Raw genomic sequence first — 19,265 nt, 5'->3', positions numbered from 1 at the left:
GCAAATACCTCAGGATTTTTATTTTTATCTTATACCCTCATAAAAATGCTGGTGTACTGAAAAAGCTTTGCAGACTTTCTTTTTTGCCTTTGAGCGCCTCCATCTTTGCGCATGCGCACAACAGACCTCCACGCCACATTTCCCCGCCTGGACTCCTTCCATGAAAAGCCTGCACGGTTTTTTTACCTGTTCAATGTAAACACAAAAACGTGGTGTTTCCACACATTCTGGTTGCATTTCTTCCACAAGAAACGCCTGTGCTTCATTCGGGGATTTAGAAAGCACCTATTTGGAGGGTGAGTACAGTTTTCCTCAGGATTTCGCATTGTTTCAATGGATTTTAAAGCATTTTTTGCAGTGTGCACAGAGAAACCAGTTTCCACACTGTATTCAGGAGACAGGAATACACATAAAAACATAATTAAATGTTTTATTTCTGTTCTAACCGATTAAACAACCTTGTGTTTGATTCTATTGCGATTTGTCGTCGCTTTCATTCGACTTGATTGCTAATAAGCTAACCTTAACGTGTTCTTTCGGCGTTTTTCTTCGGCTGAATCTCAATAGACTCCGATTGCGCATCCAGTGCGCTTCATTGAAGTGCACACATGCCATTCTTTTTGAAGGACGATGCAGTGCGCCTAAAGAGGGAGCAGGGAGTTATTTGAGACACAGCCCGTTTGGGCCTCGTTTTGCTTGCTAGCCAGCAAATTATGAGTGCTCTCCGTGTTGTCTGCTTAATTAGAATACAATTTATTAAGTATTTTATTATGGTAAATGTTATATTTTTCTGATAAGGTATGTTTGGATAAATAGTTAACTGTGTAATACTGGCTTGTTTATATTTTCTTATGTTTGGATACTATTAGCATAGCTAGCATGGTTGTGCAGTAATCTGAGCAGAATGATGCTAAGCTAGCGATCTGTTCCGGCTCTTATTCAGTCAGGTATAAACTTTCCACATTCAGGTATAAAATATAAACATTGTATATACTTATTAATGTTCTATTGGATATATGGATGAATTTAAAGGACACCAGGAGACAATAATTAAAAATTGACATGTGATTTGGTCTGTCCATTTCATGCTTTCTGTCTTTTAATACGTCTATTTGTCTGCATATCCATCTTTTGTCTCTCTTTGTCCTTTTTTAACCCTGTCTCTGTCTATCTATCCATCTCGCTGCATATCAATCTATCATTTTTTTTTCCTATTGTCTTAACTGTCAATCTCAATATACATCTGTGACTATCTATCTATATCTATCTATCTATCTATCTATCTATCTATCTATCTATCTATCTATCTATCTATCTATCTATCTTTCCGTCCGTCCGTCTCTTTCTATATCTATCTTTCTGGCTGTCCATCTATCTATCTGTCTTTGTTCATCAGTTCATCTATCTGTCAGTCTACCTACCTTTCCATTTTTATCTATCGATCTATCGATCTATCTATCTATCTATCTATCTGTCTATTGATCTGTCTATATAGCTATTAATTTGTGTATGTTTCTGTCTACTTTCTTTTTAGCTTTCTATCTTTGTATTTATATCTCTCTGTCTATTATGATTTTATCTGTCTATCTTTTTATTGATCTGTTTTAACTTTTTATTGTAAAGTCCTCATTGTTTGTTAAAGTCATGTAAATAAGCTCCTCATCGATTCAGGGTTTTGCATTAGTTTTCCCCCTCGATTGAGCTGAAATTCAGTTTGATTACTGTATTGAATACGATATTCGATATCGAATGTTGTCACTTCTTCAGATTTGGATCTGAATAATCAGTGTTTCTTCATTCCTGTTCATCTGTATGAGTTCAGAACTGAATTTCAGATGGTGGGATACAAACTCAATATGATAACATTTTAGATTTAGATTCGACCATCCAGTTTGACAAAATGACTGAGAAATGTACAATGACTCTGTTTTGCAACGCTGTTTTAATCTGTTTATCATCAACGTTAAACCTGGTTGCTTAATAGGTACTTTGTGTTTATGTATTTATACCAGTAAAAGCATGAAGATGTTTAGGAGAGATGCAGTGGAGTTTTTAACTTGTTTGTTTAACAAGATTTGGAAGGTGAGAGGATGCATGAGGATTGGAGAAGGAGTGTGCTGGTACCGGTTTTTAGGAATAAAGGAGATCTGCAGGCACTACATGGGAATAAAGTTGATCAGTCACACCATGAAGTTATCTGTGAGCAACAGTATGGTTTCATGCCAAGGAAGAGCGCCACAGACGCATTATTTTCTTTGAGAATGTTGATTGAGAAGGTCAGAAGGAGTTTTATTGTGTGGATTTAGAGAAAGTTTTCGAAAGGGTGGAGAGAGGAGTTGTGGTATTTTATGAGGAAGTCTGGTGTGGCAGAGAAATGTGTGACGTGGTGAAGGACATGTTTGAGGAAAGTGTGACAGCAGTGAAGTGTGCAGTAGGAACGACATACTGGTTCAAGGGGGAGGACTGCATCAAGGATCGGCTCTGAGCCCTTTCCTGTTTGCAGTGGTGATGGACAGGTTGACGGACGAGGTCAGACAGAAGTCTCCATGGACTATGATGTGTGTGTGTGGATGACATTTTGATTTGTGGTGAGAGTAGGGAGCAGGTGGAGAAGAGCCTGGAGAGGTGGAGGTATGCGCTGGAGAGAAGGGTAATAAAAGTCAGTAGGAGTAAGACAGAGTACATGTGTGTGAATGAGAGGGAGGGCAGTGGAAGGGTGCGGTTGCAAGGAGAAGAGGTGGAGAAGGTGAAGGAGTTCAGGTACCTGGGGTCAACAGTGCAAAGTAATTAAGAGAGAAGTGAAGAAAAGAGTGCAGGCAGGGTGGACTTGGTGGAGAAGCGTGATAGCAGGAGTGATTTCTGATAGAAGAGTATCTGTGAGAGTGAAAGGTAAAGTTTATAGGACTGTGGTGAGACCTGAGATGATGTAGGTTTAGAGACAGTGGAGTGAAAAGACATTAAGTAAAAGACAGGAGGTGGAGCTGGAGGTAGCAGAGCTGAAGATGTTGGGAGTGACAACGATGGACTGGATTAGAAATGAGTTTACTAGATGGACAGCGCATGTAGGATGTTTAGGAGACAAGGTGAGGAAGGTGAGATTGAGATGGTTTGGACATGTGCAGAGGAGGATCATGGGGTATATCAGTGGGAGAATGCTGAGGATGGAGCCACCAGGAAGGAGGAAAAGAGGAAGACCAAGGAGGAGGTTTATGGATGTGTTGAGGGAAGACATGCAGGTAGTTAATTTGAAAGAGGCAGATGTAGAGGACAGGGGGGTGTGGAGATGGATGATTTGCTGTGGCGCCCCCTAATGGTTTATTTATGTATTTTTATTTTAAATAAGTATGTATATTATTTCTTACTTTTATTTATTTATTTATTTTTATTCATTAGTCCAGCTGAGGTGGAAGCTGCATCTCTAACCCCAGCTCCTGCTCCTCGCTCACTATGGCAAGTGAAGAGAAGAAGCCAGAGACTGAAGCGACTAAAACACCGACAGCATCCGCTGCTTCGGCCAGTCAGAGTAAAGTAAGCAACTGTGCCCTGATGTGTAATCAATCTCACACACACACATGCACATATCCTGTATATATCTTGGTTTATGTGTTGAGTGTCAGGATCATGTGTGATTAGACATGAAAACCTGGCATGTCACGTGGCCTCGTTAATAGCGTCAGTATTAATCAGTTTCTTCTTCTTCTTCTTTTATATGGGTCCTATTTCTCACCGTGTTTATCTTTTTAAGAATATTTTATTACATTGTTATATTATAATAAGTATGTACGTATCATGTGGATAGATGGATAGAGATCACTTAAATCACCCCAAAGGGAAATTTACATATTACAGCAGCACATAGAGGACAGTGTGAGAGACTCTTGTAGTAGTGCAGCGGTGTTTTGTGTAAACACGGCTGACACAACAGCGGATTTGAGGTGTACACAGTGGTGAGCTCTTGTGTCCATGTTGTAATTACTGTGTCTCTGCATCTCATTGCTCTGTTTTCTGTTTTGAATCTGATTTAGTCTGCACCCGCAAAGCCTAACTACACACTGAAGTTCACCCTCGCCGGCCACACAAAGGCGGTCTCCTCTGTCAAGTTCAGTCCAAGTGGAGAATGGCTGGCCAGCTCGTGTGAGTAACTTCATCTGTGTTTCGTAGAGTCGATCGCTATAATGATAGTGCAGAGTGTTTGAGTTAATCAATGAATCAAAGCAATTCTGTAAATTGTGTTCGTTTAAATGTACCCAAATTAACTCAGCGGTGTTTTAAATGTAAATCTGAAAAAATTTAGTTTGGGACTGTAAAAAAAACAAATTGTTTTTAAAGAGACCTGTGCAGTGTTGTGGTTTTAGTACAGCATGCACCTTAACACTCCGGTTTGCACAGAAATCTTTAAAAACACTTTGATTGACACAGGACTTCCTAAATAAAGGTCCCTTTATTACCTGGGATGAAAAGTATCTTTCTGCCTATTAAACCTTTTTGGCATGAGGTACATGATCTGGTTCTGAAAAGCAGGCTAGAAAATTCATTATATCTCCAAAGTACTTGCTAAACTGTAAAACGTCGTTAGATTTCTCGCTGATTTACACTATTTATTAAATTTCATTACTTAGTTGGCTAAAGAAACGTATACTCATCCTTTTTTTTTTTTACTTTGACTTGCCCTTTGCCTTTCTATGGTCACTTTCTCATATTAATAATACGTTGTTGTTGTATCGTTATTGATGTTTAAATGCATGCTGTGTGTGTTGACCGATCGGCTCTGTTGTTGTTTTGGTTGAGTTTTAATAAGAACTCAATAAAACCATCATAAAAATGTAAACAAAGACCATAGTTTCATCACTGGTGTGTTATGTAAAGGCAAAGGAGTGTTTTATTTGTTTGTTTATTTTTTTACGTTTCCTGTTTCTTTACAGTTGCACTTTACAGGATTCTTGTAACTAATTTGTCACCGTTTGTGAAATCACGGATGTCCTTGTTTTTATTGCAGCTGCTGATAAACTTATCAAAATATGGGGTGCGTACGATGGGAAGTTCGAGAAGACAATATCCGGACACAAGCTTGTGAGTAGAAGCTCACTTGTGTTCTTCGTACACACTTTTCAAGCGTAAACACGAGTCATTCATGTCGCGAAGCACTCAAATGTTTGTGGACGTCTGGTAAATTGGCGTGTTTTTTTTTTTTTTTTTTTTTTTGGGAAATCCCTTTCCACATTTAGTCCCCATTTCCTTTTAGATTCACCTCCACTCTTCTGGGAAGATGTTTGAAGTGTGCTTATGTCGATTTGTGGGTTTTTGCAAAGTCAGGTACTGATGTAGGTGAAGTGAGGAGGAGGTCTGGGGGTGCACTCGGCATCCCAAAGGTGTTCATAGGTTTGAGTTTGGATCTCTATTGGCAGCCTTGTAAGATCTCCCGCTGCGACTCATGTAAAGCAGATCTTCATGGAGCTGGCTTTTATGGAACAGGTTTGACTTTCCTAGTTTAAATTCAAATGTGTGCCATGGGGAAGAACCACATATGGCTGGAAATATTAGTTGTCCCAATACATTTGACTGTTGCGTTTGTTTAATATATTGTAACTGCTGATTATTAGGAGTAGACGTATTAGTGTAGTCAAATCTTTTAAGGTCTGTGTTGTTGTGATTGACGTGTTTAGACTGAGATGTTAGACGTCATTGCCTCCCACAGCACACATGTAGGAGGACTACTGCACTTTCATGCACTCAATTATTATTATTTTTAACTGGTTTATTTTAAAACCGAGATTGTTTAACAAAAATCAGGCTTTTTCTTTAGATGAGCAGAAATAAAGCAGCATGTGGATTTGATCAGTGTATCGAGAGCTGAAATGATGATGATTTCATGTCTCTGATTTTAGTATCCCAGAGCCAAATTCACCTAAACTGCAGTATTGGGTTTTATTGAGATCGTGTTCCATGGTTCTAACAACAAAGTTGGAGGCACACAATTGACTGGAAATATTGCTACCACATCCAAAGACATTTAATTGAACAAGGAGACCCAAAGATGGTCCAGCTTGACCATGCCTCTGTACACAAATCCAGCTCCATGAAGATATTACATGGGAGTGGATAATCTCCTGCTATAGATCTCAACCTGGTGAACACATTTGGCATGAAGTTCTTACTGACTGCACCCAAGGTCTCCTCTCTTCACCTGCATCAGTACCTGACTTTACGAATCTCCACAAGCGCACCCCAAAATCTAGTGGAACATCTTCCCAGAAGAGTGGAGGTTATTGTAACAGCGAAATGGGACTAAATGTTGAATAGTGGAATGTAAAACAAAACAAAAAAATATATATATATATATATGAATCTTGCTGTTGGGTGTCTACAAACTTTAGTCCATGTAGTGTATTTTGGATTCATTCATCAATGTGCAAAAAGAAGCAAATTCAAGGTTCTTCTTATTAAGCTTAAAGTTTGAATATTTGCTAACGGGTTTAAAAGAGGCTTGTTCTTGTCGATGATCGTTTGCCTACAGGGGATCTCTGACGTGGCCTGGTCCTCTGATTCTAACCTCCTGGTCTCGGCATCCGATGACAAAACCCTGAAGATCTGGGACGTCAGCTCTGTAAGTTCCTGCTGATTCAAACTGAGCTCATACTATTTTCAACAAACGGGTGTGGGATGATGGGGAAGGTTTTGAGAGAATGCACTAAAAATGATGGGCGACTGTAAATATTACAAACAGCAGTGAAAAATCACGGGAAGCTACTGACATCTTAAACGATACTTTTTTTGTTCTTTGATATGTTAGGGAAAATGTCTGAAAACCTTGAAGGGCCACAGCAACTATGTGTTCTGCTGCAATTTCAACCCTCAGTCCAACCTCATCGTGTCTGGATCGGTAAGTACATTCCCTCATGTGTCTTTTTCCTCCAAACTTTAATTGCTTATTCAGAACAAACGTATCACCGCATGTATTCGTTTCGTCAGTTCGACGAGAGCGTCCGGATATGGGACGTGAAGACGGGAAAGTGTCTGAAAACGTTGCCGGCTCACTCGGACCCCGTGTCTGCGGTGAGTAAACATCCGAAAGTTTTTCCTTTCAGTTATGGGCATGTTCTTTATGCTAATGTGCTTTTAACCATTACAACGGCTTTGTAATGTGTGATTTCAGGTCCATTTTAACAGAGATGGCTCTCTGATAGTGTCCAGCAGCTACGATGGCCTGTGGTAAGTACGACTTCATACGACTTTTGGTTGATCTACATGTTTGTGCACATAATTGATGCTCGGGTTGCTCCTGTTACAGCCGTATTTGGGACACAGCATCAGGCCAGTGCCTTAAAACACTCATCGGTAAGTTCTCGAACTCCAATAATCCTTAGAACGTCTTTAGAGGCTCTCATGCTTTGCATGCTTAACCCTGCACGTCTTCCTCAGACGACGACAACCCCCCTGTGTCCTTTGTGAAGTTTTCCCCCAATGGCAAATACATTCTGGCTGCCACACTGGATAAGTGAGTAACCGCTCTCCTGCTGATTCTCCGCTCGGTTAGAAATGTCAGCCTGAATGCCATTATCAATAGAGTTTAAATGTATAATACTCGTTTATGTTGTTTGTAGCACCCTGAAGCTTTGGGATTACAGCAAAGGAAAGGTAAGGACTATACCGTTTTTCTAACTCTGGAAAACATCAATTAGGACTATGGTGAAGATTCCTTTCTTCCATGTATTTAACTCACTTTTATTCCCCCCTCATAGTGCTTGAAAACATACACCGGCCACAAAAATGAGAAATACTGCATATTCGCGAATTTCTCCGTCACAGGTGGCAAGGTGAGGCGTTCTCCAGGTTTAGACAAACACAGATGTTTGATTATTTTTTGTGGAAATGATGAACGCTATATTTTCAAAAACGTATCCCCCTCTTTTAGTGGATCGTCTCGGGCTCAGAAGACAACATGGTTTACATCTGGAACTTGCAGACTAAGGAGATTGTACAGAAACTGCAGGGTCACACAGGTAATAAGACGACATGGTCAGAAACGGTGATTCAGACCACAGAAGACTTTGTTAGAGAGGATGAGAATAAGATTTGAGAATGCGAGGATTAACTTTCCGGAACTGTACTGTTGAGTCTTCATCCAGCTGTAGTTTTAGGCTACAGGTTGGTTCGGGTTTCAAAATCTGGTAAATGGTGCACTGATTGGTGAAATGTTTGTTGTTCAGTAAATGTTTCATTTGAGCAATTTTCTGGATCATGTCTTCTTAATTAGCCATTAGATTTCATGAGATGAAGGGGGTCGAGAAAATCGGCATCATGTATTGATTTCTGAATATCGTCATAAACCAGAGAAAACCTGTATCGGTCGACCTCTAATTAGAATGTGACTCACCCATTTCCCTGTGAACAGACTGTTTCTGTAGGATTTAGTATAAACATGTGCACTGTCCATTGTACTATAAGCCCTTTTCCATGCACTGTTTATTTATACTCATTGTTAATTTCATTGTTTATTCATCCATTATACACTTTGATCTATCATATATTAAAGCCTCACCTGTACATATGTAAATAGTGTATTTCGCTGCCATGTACCGTAACACGTGCAGTGATGAAGCCAAATCTAATCTAATGTGATGCCTCGTTTCTCTCTTCTCCCAGATGTGGTGATCTCGACCGCCTGCCATCCGACAGAGAACATCATTGCGTCGGCAGCACTAGAGAACGACAAGACCATCAAGCTGTGGAAGAGCGACTGCTAAGCTGAAACACACGCAGGCGTTATTTTATTATTGTTTCTCTTTTCTTTTCTTTTTTTACACATTTGTATTATTTTTTTTTCCCTTTTTTTGGTTCTGGGGGGACGACGAAGGACATTTATTACAAGGAACACGACGCCGGGCCGATTATGTCCATCATCACTTGGTCTTTGCAGGAACAACGGCGTACGCACGTGGGTGCAGAGAGACTTAAAAACAAACAAACAAACAAACAAATCACACACACGCACATACTACTTGTTTTAAAAACCGTGTCTGCACAAAAATACTCCCTTTATGTATAACTCTGCCTTACGTAACCATGAGCTGTTCCCCTTGTTTGATCTATTAAACTCCTCAGCGCTGACACGTGTATATTTTGGTCTCGTAGATCTAGGCGGCTTCGATTTCCTCTTCTAGTAATGGGCTTTTCTCATTTGTTTTGTTTTGTAGAATGTGCTGGTTTTGTATATTAATTCGAGTTATCGGTGTGTCCGGTCGAAAAATCACCAGCTCTCGCACTCATTCTGGTGTGGTCTGGTTATTCTCCGTCTGCCGGTGTTAATCATGTGCCTGATTCAGTGCCATTACAGAGGAGTTTATTCAAATCGGCTCCACAGTTCGAGGCCACGGTGTGAGATGATAGTTTTCTGTTTAGCGCTTTAAAAAAAGAATAAATCGGTTTGTTTTTTCACTTTTGTCATTTTCAGTTCAGTGGGTCTTTTTCTGCTTTACCCACAATGCCGCTTGAGTGCAAGCCGATAGATTCGTCTCGACTGAACGAGAGCGACGCAGTGGCCCTTTATTCCTTTTCCCAATTCTGGTGTTTGAGGGCGGACTTTTCTTTTAACGTTCAGACCTTTTCTACCGAAAGTGTTGTCTCGAACCTTCTGACTCTTCATGTACGTTCAGAAAGTTTTCCTATATGATGCGTCCTGATGTAGGCCGTGAACATTCAGTGTTTTGTCTTTTTGGTTTTGTATAAATGACGTCACACAAGCCAAAAAGTAACACAGATTTGTGTTTGAGATTTTTCTACAGTGTTGTGGTTTCATTTTGAAGCCCAATTCCTGGAACTGAACCATTACTGACACGGATTTGGCCTTGATACCGATTGTCCTGTATGAAAAATGGAGGTTCTGGCGTTACAAGTCAAATAGATTAGCTCGTTTGACTTGTAAGAATTTTCCAATTGGTTATCGGAATCGGTATGAGACCGCATTCATTCATTCATTCATTCATTCATTCTTCTGCAACATGCACATTCGTTTATTCAGTGCTCAGACGAGAGATTTAGTTTTTCTGTTTCTAGTTGCATATGTGAAAAAAAGTGACCAAATATCTTAGGTGGGCTTTAACACTGCCTCAGGTTTGTTTAACCTCCATCCAGCTTCTCGGTTCAACCAGCTCGCTCTCTTCGTGGTCTTACTGTGTGTGCAGTGCTCTTAACGGTGGATGAGTGTCGTAATTTCCTGCGCAGTCAAAGTTGGTGTTAATCCAATCTCTGTTGTGTTCTTTCTCTCTTTCTTTTCTTCTTTCTCTGTTGAGTTTCCGTGTGATCTCAAGGGCTGCATGAGAAACTGGACTTGACCTGTGACTCAGAGTTGTACTTCTTTTTGTTTTTGTTTTTTTGTTGTTATACCTGTACCAGTGTAGGATTCTTGTCCAGACGGCGTCTGGGTGCGAGGTCCGACGTCGACGTATCATGCTGTAAATACTCAGCTGGTTCTGTGAAACAGGTTCGAGCTGCATTTGGTCATTTTAATTTATCTGTTCAATATAAATTGGTATCAATGAATTTTTAATAAAATATGGATACTTTTTTTTTTTTGGCATCTACCCGATGTTGAAAATGCTCGTGAACAATATATGATGCTCTGAATTAGAAGCTGGGGCTGATTTCATTCGAATCAATGCTGTGAGGTGTGTGTGTGTGTGTGTGTGTGTGTGTGTGTGTGTGTGTGTGTGTGTGTGTGTGTGTGTGTGTGAGGCAGCTGATTATTTTAGATGTGTACACTTCATTGGGATGGGGATTGACTGAGTGAAATACAAACCCTTAAAAAAAAAAAAAAAACCTGCAACTAGATTAAGCAAACATCTGATCTAGGTGAAAACATGGATGAATGATTAAATGAAATGTTTTGGATGAGGGTGCTTTACCAGCAGGAACAGATTTTCTGGTTATAGAATGTGTTTATTTATCACATGTACTTTACAGTACAGTGAAATATATATAATTACACCAGTCAGGCAGAACATCATGAGCGGTGAAGTGAGTAATACTATCTCTTCATCTTGGGATTCTTTAGGCAGAGCATTTTATCCTCAAAGTTGGCGCGTTGGAGGCAGAATAAATAGGCAAGCGTAAGCATTTGGCAAATTGAGACGTCTAGACGACTGGGTCAGAGCCTCTCAGCTCTTGGGAGATGTTCCTGGTCTGCAGTGTCAGTATCTATCAAAAATTCTCCAAGGAAGGAACAGTGGTGAACTGGCGACAGCGTCGTGGGCGGCCGAGGATTATTGCTGCATGTTGGGAGCGAAGGCTGGTCCGTGTGGTCCGATCCAACAGACGAGCTCCTGTCACTGCTGAAGAAATTCATGGTCTGAACCGTTTTAGCAGCAAAAGGGGACCAACACCATATTAGGCAGGTGGTCATAATGTTATTGCCTGATCAGTAAATATATAATTCATACGCACGTATAAAAGGTGGGAGGTTTGAGGAAACTCATAATGATGTACAGAATATAATCCTGTCTCTAAATACACTATATGGGCAAACCTGATTTTATTTTCCCAGCCATATGAGCTTCTTCCTCCCCAACGTTCCTGTTCCTCCAACGTCGATTGAACACCTTTGTGATGAATGTAAACGCTGACTGCACGTCAGACCTCCTCACTTCACCTACACCTCAGTACAAGACTGTACTAACACCCTTGTAGATGAATGAATCTCACATCAATTTTACATTTAAATTATTACATCCAAACTCACGTGAATAAAAACAAACAACAGAGAACAACGTTTTAATCTTTAATTTTTTTTTCCTATTCTCATGAAAGAACAACAACGAACAAAGCACAAATAACAATCTTTTAAAACAGACAAAAAAATAGCCAAAGGATCCTGTCACTCAGTGACACCTGAATTAGAAAACAGACGACAAAACAAACAAAAAAAAGGTAAAATACAGGCGAAAGCTGCAAAAACTGTGTCACCGGTGACCTCTTTATTCCCCGCTGTTAATAGAGGCCTGAGTTTGTCCACTCGTTCCCATATCAAATCAACATTTACACAAATGTATACAACAGCCCATGATCAGGAGGTGTGAAGGAAAGTATGAAGATGTGAGCAAGAAGATAAAATTACATTTGTACAAAAATAGATCTTTGTGTCTTTTATTTTAGGCGTCTCTCTGTGTAGCAATTAAACAAGTGATTGCGTGACGGTCAAAGATCGTCCTCATTAGGCGATGACGTAATCTTTTAATTCCTTTATTTCCCTGTAAGTCTGAACTCATGAAGTCGATTCGGATCGTAATCATTATCATTAAGACTTTCCTGATTCGCGTTAATTGATTAGCTTAAAAAAAAAAAAAAAATCATAATAAAAGACCCAGGTTTTTATAAAAACGCACCTGGAAAAAAAAAGTTTCGGATGATTTCCACGTGAAATTCCGAGCTGACGGAATAAACCACGGCTTCTTTGCCTCGCATTTGATTCGTCTTCTTTTTTTTGGCTTGTCTTTCGCAGTTCTCGAGGTCTGGTAAGGATGATTGCGATTGTAAAACAGTGAAGGAGCTGGTGCGTGATCGTGGGTTCGCTCGGATCTTCTATTCCTTTTTTTTTTTCCTTTTTGTTTCTTTTTTTTAAATATAAAAACCCTCGTAAATCCTTTCCGAATAGTACACAGTGCAATTAGGCCTGTTGATTATTTTTTATTTATTTGTACAATTTTTTTTAGATGTTACTGAAGCACGTTTTCCTGTGTCTTTTCTTGCTAACATTAAAACATTGGGAACATTTAAGCATTTTTATATATCTCTCTATATATTTATATTTCTAAATATATACACATGTACATATAGACAAAAATAGAGCTTTTGTGGTTTGTAGAAAGCATTGAAGATCTTTTAGTTCAGCGGAGTCATGCTTGCTGCAGGAGAACGTGTCTGGTGTTGGTACTGATTTTACAAACCCGTGTATGGCTTCAGGATCCCTGTGGTGATCAATCCATAATGTAAGACCTGATAGTGGGTGTAAGATCCAAGGTGCATCTCGGTTTTAATCCATATGTCTGAACAAATTTGTAATGGATTTCGGTTGAATCCTCTGAAGAGAAAACATTAGGCCCAGATACTTTGTTTTCTTCAGTTTTGCACTGGAGCAACTGTTGCTCGAAAAGTAATGGAAGTCCTTCCCAAAATCCTTTCTATATTTTTATATGAACATTACATAAACGAAATTTTGTGGACGTAAGATTTCTTTGGACATTTATTGTTATATTCACTTCCACTTTTCTAAGATGTTCTACTAGATTTTTTAAAGTGTCAGGAACTGATGTAGGAGAAGTGAGGAAGCCTGGAATGCAGTCAACATTCCCATTCATCCAACACTGTCAACTTTGCTAGCAAGAAATATTGCTATCAGGCAGAATTTATTTTTGTTTAATAAATTCTAGAATGTAGAAATTATCTGTGTGAATTCCACTTAATAATTAGCCACACCGTCATTTTCTTTTCTTTTTTTTTTTAACAGACCACAACTGAAGTCTGAAAAATGAGCTACGGCAAAAGCAATACAGGTCAGATACCAGAATTCAAAAGAATTCAGAATCCAAACACACTTGGATAAACCTCATCAGTAAAAATATCCGAATCAAGGAGAAAAAGATCTTGGGTCCATTTCAGCATTGTAGCTCCAGTGCAAAAACTATATATATAACAGTAAGTATAGGATATTAATAAAGTCCTGCCTGATCATCTGTTTGTTTTCAGTGGACTTTTTCCTGCAATTTTTTTTTTTTTTTAGAAATCCAATCCACCAATCCGTGTTTCATGTCTTCAAGACTCGAATCATGCGATTAAAACATAACGGTTTCCAGATGTTATGTAAGACATTTTTCCGATTACAAATCTCAGTTAATTATATTAACCGATCAAGAACTCATGTTCTGACCATCTCCAATCCGATGTCCAGCTGAAGGTAAGATATAAAACATTGAAAAAGTGCCATTATTTTTGCCCCCAAATAAATCCTTCATGTACTTCTGCAAGGTTGCATCTCATCCACTAGGGGGAGGTAACAGCTCTCTTATTTCCTCACTGCAATTAAACTGCTTCAGAACTCTGTATGCATACACATTATTAGCACCTGCGAACCAATCCCTGGTCCTGCTACTATTATAGTCCTAATAAAACTCAGACCGAGGCTCAGGGTCGGTTTGGTGTGTTGTATATACTTAAAAAACAAAATAATAACGTCCTCACCATTGGCAGTCTTTGGAAAGAATGCTAAGATGCATAGTTAAGCAGCAGCAGCAGCGTTGGGAGAAAACAAACAAAAAACAAAGATGAAGAATATAGGAACATTACATAGATCAGGAAATTTCACACTCAAGAAAAAAAAAACTTAAACAACACTTGGTTTGCCCATAGAAGTGCAGGCTGTGGGTGGTCATTGGCCCCCTGTCCCCCTCTCAAGAGCCAACTAACCGGCTAAGGCTCAGAATACGAGGGTAAGTGCTAACAAAGAAGAAGGTCCTCATAAGGTGAACAGAGAGTTCGAGGAGTTTCGTCAAAAGAGAGAGAGGGTTTCAGGGACCGACGGCTGAGGAGTAGAAGAGGTAATTGCACGTTGTGAAACAGAAATGAATACTGAGTGCGGCAGTAACGTTTGTTTACAAGTGATGCCTCATCCCATACCTGGGTTATACTGTGAGGGAAGTGAAGTGGTGTACCGTGAACAACCGGCTTTAGTGAAGGTGAAGGATCTGGGCTTCTTTGAGGGGCTCCGTTCTCACGTATACGGATGCTTTTGAAAATGTAGATTTTACCCTTCTGGTTTAAAATAAATATAATTTTTTTTTTTGTTGAAAATATGTCTGTCCAAATGAACAGTGTTTGCGAAATAGCCTCTGTTCAGACTAACAATGTTTTGGAAAATATCTGTCTATAACTGTATTTTTTTGAAAGTGCTCACGTGACCACACAAGCCCAGCAGGTGGCGCTCGTAAACTGCGATGTCAAAATTCTTAACACTAACACTTGGTGCATGTCTATCATTTCAGTGACTCGGTTGCTTGAATCTCGTTCATCATAATGGACGAGTCATTTAGTTCATTTCGTTCGTTTAATCACCTTCGTAACGTCAACAGGAGTCACGTTACGAAAGGACGAACGGTTAGGACCGGAAGAGTGGAGCGGTGAACTACTCGATTGTGTTTCCTGTACATAACCTACGTAGATTTCACGATGCTTTGCTCATGCACGTCCGGTAGAAAACGAACGACTCGCTCTTTGAGACGACTCGTTCTTCTGAGTCATGTTAAAGATTCGTTCGATATTAACGACTCGTTCCTGAACGACACGTCACTAATGTATTAAGCGAATGATTTGCTGTAATAGAGGCTTACACTGTGACTTTTTCCATTTCGGATTGACTTTACTGGGAGTTTTTGTTTGAACAGAATGGCAAAAACGCAGAGAGAAGAAACTTAGTGTTCAAAAAGATCCGTGTACGTCCGGGAGAGGAACCAAGACACAGTGAAAAGTCAGCGAGAGTTGTGAGCGGAGTCGATACAACGAAAATTTTTCACTTCCTGTTCCCTCACAAGATACAGTGGGACGGTTTCGCTCATACCAACATGCTGAAGAACCGAAGCGTTCCGAGAGTCCAACAATCCAAGAGGTTTTCTGACGTTCTCATCGTTCTCGTCGTCATCATGATTAACTTGATGTCCTGTCCGTCTCGGTACTCGTATCCCCAGACGTCTGGAGCCGGATGTTGTTGAGGCTTTTTCTGCTTTAATCAAGAGCCAGATCGAGTCAGAACCACGGCTCCAATCCAGTTGTTCTATAATAAGTCCAGGTTTTTACTCTGTCCCCTGACATTTCCAGCAATCATTCTGTTCCAAAGAGTCTCATGTTGTGTTTTCTTTTACATTTAACCCCACATGATTTTTATAGTTCAGTCATCATGTTGCCTCGTGTTGAGTCCCACTCAAATGATTCGTATTTTATTTATATCTTTGTACAAGGTATAAAAAGAGACCCTATCGGGCGCGTTTGCGAGACACTGGATAAGAGGGAACGCTTGCTGAGCCCCTCTCCGGTGTATAACGTCATGTGATCAGTCTTGTTAAGGAGGAGGCGGGGCTAGCCCTCCCCCTCCCGCCCGGTCTCCCAGAAAGTGGGCGTGGCATCTTTACGTCATTTGATGGGGCGCCTCCAGCATCTCCATGAGGAAGGTGTCGATGGGTGTGTCCCCGATGAGCTTAAAAAAGAACAAGTGTTCTAGACACTTGAGGCCGATGGAACGCAGTGCGGGAAGCCGCAGTAACAGCTTCGCAAACCTGTTACACACACACACACACACACACACACACACACAGAGATACAGATTCGGTTTCATAATTATACTAAACAGCACAACTGACAACTGAAGCACTGCTATCCGTACTGCACTGATAAACAGTTTGGACCTTTCAAGCACTTATCACTGATCTTACAAAGGCTTCCAGAAACATGGAGTAGAGCAATGCACTTAATAACACGTCAAAATAAACAGCTGGGTCAATATTTATTTAATCTAAGCCCCTAATTAGAAGGAAAATTGGAAGCATGTACAAGAACTGTTGGCGAGCCATGGGTTTGACCTACAGGAAAACTTTTCGAAGGAAACACACTGTGGTCTGCTTCCTATACTTTTCCTATACTTCTAAATGTGTGTGTATGCGTTGCACCTGGAATCGTCTGGAGCCAGATTTATAATAAACCCATTTAAGATTTCTATATACAAATACCATATAACATTAATAATAAATCAAATGTATATAATACATACATTTAACACAATTGAATAACTTAGAATTTAAATTAATTTATAATATAAAAAACTGAATAAAATCTCTTTTAAACCCATATAGCGCATATAGCTACAGTATATATTAGCGATAATAAGATTCAGCGATTCTTTAGTGAAAAGTTAACGATGTGATGAATCGATCGAAAACAATTTAACGATTTATATATGATAATGAGATGTGCGACACTTTTTTATAAATAGTGACAAATAATTTGAGAGCAATATTTTATATGTGGATGGATTTCTCGTCGATTTCTCGTTTCTCGATCGCGTTCTCTCGGCCCCGCCGCTGCTACGTAAATATGACGTATCAGAACACTACGGAGGGGCGTGTCCTGAGAGTCACATAGCATACAGATTAACATGGCAGAGGTAGAGCTGCGTCTTCCTGCAGACAGAACAGGAAAAGTGCGTCTGGTTTTAATTCTTTTTCTTTTTTAGTACTACAGCCTTTGTCTGTATGCGTATCTTTATTGTATCGTATCGTTGGCTATGCATCGAGATGTGAATCGCATTGCCCTTATGGAGATGCACAACCAACTATAGCTTGACACTTCTCTTAAATGATTTCTTTGTATGTTCGTTCGAGCCATTGGTCGTTTTTTTCCCTTTGCGTGTTTATAGTCTATAGAGGGTGTTTCCGTACCTCCCGGGTTGATCGGGGTACTTCTGCTTGCAGTACGCTTCCAGAGAGGCATAAACCTTCTCCCTCAGAGCCTCCACTTCACTGGGGTTTGACAGGCCTTTAGAGTCTAGACATGAAAAAAAGATTTCTGTGCACTGTGGTTTGTCAAACAACTGCACATATAATGAATCAATATTAAAGGAAACTCGGCAGGGCTTATTTTTCACGTAAAAGTAAGAAGAAAAGTGGTAGAAGGGTAGGAAATGAGTGCATTATCACAGGAGGATGCTAACAGTATGCACTTTTGACATCATAGTGAAAACTCATACAGGATGATAGCAGGCTAAATGAAGCATATGGAGTAATTAAGTTCAACGAGTGTCAAATTGCTGTCCGGATGCAGCCGAAGTATCTGAAAGGACTAGAACTAATTTTATTTTGTTTGTCTTACGAGAAATAATGTTCATGTGCTACAGGCGAGCTCTAACATACACGCTGTATTGTCGGCAAGTGGATTCTTTCTTTCCTCTGTGCTCACACTACATTCAATCTCTATGGAGTGCTCCTTAGAGAGCTCCTAATTAGGGGAATGGGAGCAGTAATGCTGTAACTCGCTTTAAAGAGGACAAGCAGAGGCACAAAAGAGTGCTTGATTTGTCCGTGGAGTCAGGACTCATTAAACCGTGTGTTTGCTCTGTCCACTGAATTACAGTATCTAGTTTTTTTACATTTACTGTCTCTTGTTGCTCTGAGAAAGAGCAGGATGTGACAAAGCTAGAAATTTATGCTTGATTATGTATAGTGGACTTATACCGATATCGATAGCTAGATACTTGCAAATAAACGATTAATCAACAGATAAAAATAGATACTAAATAAAATAACGAAAACAAACAAACATAACACTCCATGTCAAAAAGTACTGAACTTTATTACAAAAATAATAATAATAATATTTTTTTTATTGAATCAAGTAAATATGCTATAGGAAATAAATATTAATATATTAGTTAATAAATAATGATATAATTAATAAAATATGAATAATAAATATAATATAGCGCTCTCCATGCAGCGCGCAGTTGTGTAAAACTATATGACGTCAGTGATTCGCCTCTAGAGGCCGCTCTCGTAAAGACAGAAGACCAGAAGCCGGAAAAACTATCGGTACTATGGAAAACTATCGATACTGATTAATTGGAAAAAACTTTTACCACAAAGTTGGAGGCACACAAATGTGATGTGAAGATATGCTTTACATATGGGTTGGAGTGGAAGATCTCCTGCTATAGAGCTCTGAACTGAACACCGGGATAAATTGGAGCTCTGAATGAGGACAAATCTCCACAAAATCTGGTTGAACATCTTCCCAGAAGAGTGGAGTTTATTATAAATGCAAATGGGGACTAAATGTGGAATAGGATGTTTACAAAACACCAATCGTATGGTCAGGTGTCTAAAAAACTTTGAGGTCAAAAGGATTATGGTACTTTAAACCAACGGAAAGTGTTTCTTTCCCTTTTTTCTATAAGTACAAATGTCGAATTTGAGATTCAGCTCATCACACAAATCACGACGACAGTGGAAAGTTTCACCCGAGCGCACTGGTGTGTTTAACATCCCTATGATGCTGCACAAAGACAAATATAGCATGAAATCGCTAGATATTTGACAGCTTGAGGTACAGACAGGTTTTTGCCCTGATAAGTGTGAAACTTTAGTCTGAAGCAGGGAGTCTCTAATCTGTGCAAAAAAAGAAAACTAAATTCTGAGATTAAAAGCCATGAACAAACCAGCGATCACTATTTGATTCAG

The 19,265-nt window shown here is 39.6% G+C and overlaps 2 protein-coding genes across 5 annotated transcripts in view; one reads left to right on the top strand and one right to left on the bottom strand.

Moving 5' to 3' along the window:
- The first annotated feature begins 110 nt into the window (after positions 1-110).
- On the top strand, positions 111-10,580 carry wdr5 (WD repeat domain 5). Its single transcript, XM_046867369.1, has 14 exons — positions 111-296; positions 3,394-3,528; positions 4,026-4,134; positions 4,997-5,070; positions 6,515-6,604; positions 6,791-6,880; positions 6,970-7,053; positions 7,154-7,209; positions 7,289-7,335; positions 7,420-7,495; positions 7,602-7,635; positions 7,740-7,814; positions 7,913-8,000; positions 8,644-10,580. Exons 2-14 carry the CDS (start codon positions 3,448-3,450, stop codon positions 8,742-8,744), a joined length of 1,005 nt encoding a protein of 334 aa, XP_046723325.1. The 5' UTR covers positions 111-296; positions 3,394-3,447; the 3' UTR covers positions 8,745-10,580.
- Positions 10,581-11,760: 1,180 nt separating this feature from the next.
- Positions 11,761-19,265, bottom strand: part of rxraa (retinoid X receptor, alpha a) — a 104,749-nt gene continuing 97,244 nt past the window's right edge. For all 4 annotated transcript variants that reach the window (XM_046867365.1, XM_046867366.1, XM_046867367.1 and 1 more), the window contains 2 exons: positions 17,472-17,577; positions 11,761-16,313 (listed from right to left, as the gene is read on the bottom strand). In XM_046867365.1, coding sequence (XP_046723321.1) covers positions 16,166-16,313; positions 17,472-17,577 — 254 coding nt within the window. In that variant the 3' untranslated portion in view covers positions 11,761-16,165. The remainder of the gene's footprint in view (positions 16,314-17,471; positions 17,578-19,265) is intronic.

The sequence above is a fragment of the Silurus meridionalis genome, chromosome 15 (genome assembly GCF_014805685.1).
Source record: "Silurus meridionalis isolate SWU-2019-XX chromosome 15, ASM1480568v1, whole genome shotgun sequence".
Taxonomy (NCBI): Eukaryota; Metazoa; Chordata; class Actinopteri; order Siluriformes; family Siluridae; genus Silurus; species Silurus meridionalis.
The sequence above is the reverse complement of the archived record's forward strand: the minus strand, read 5'-3'. Positions and strand labels throughout refer to the sequence as shown.

Coding starts and splice junctions, on each gene's coding strand:
- wdr5 (XM_046867369.1), top strand. CDS start 3,448: ATGGCAAGTGAAGAGAAGAAGCCAGAGACTGAAGCGACTAAAACACCG. Junction 6,881..6,969: donor ACCTCATCGTGTCTGGATCG/GTAAGTACATTC, acceptor TCGTTTCGTCAG/TTCGACGAGAGCGTCCGGAT. Junction 7,054..7,153: donor ACTCGGACCCCGTGTCTGCG/GTGAGTAAACAT, acceptor GTGTGATTTCAG/GTCCATTTTAACAGAGATGG.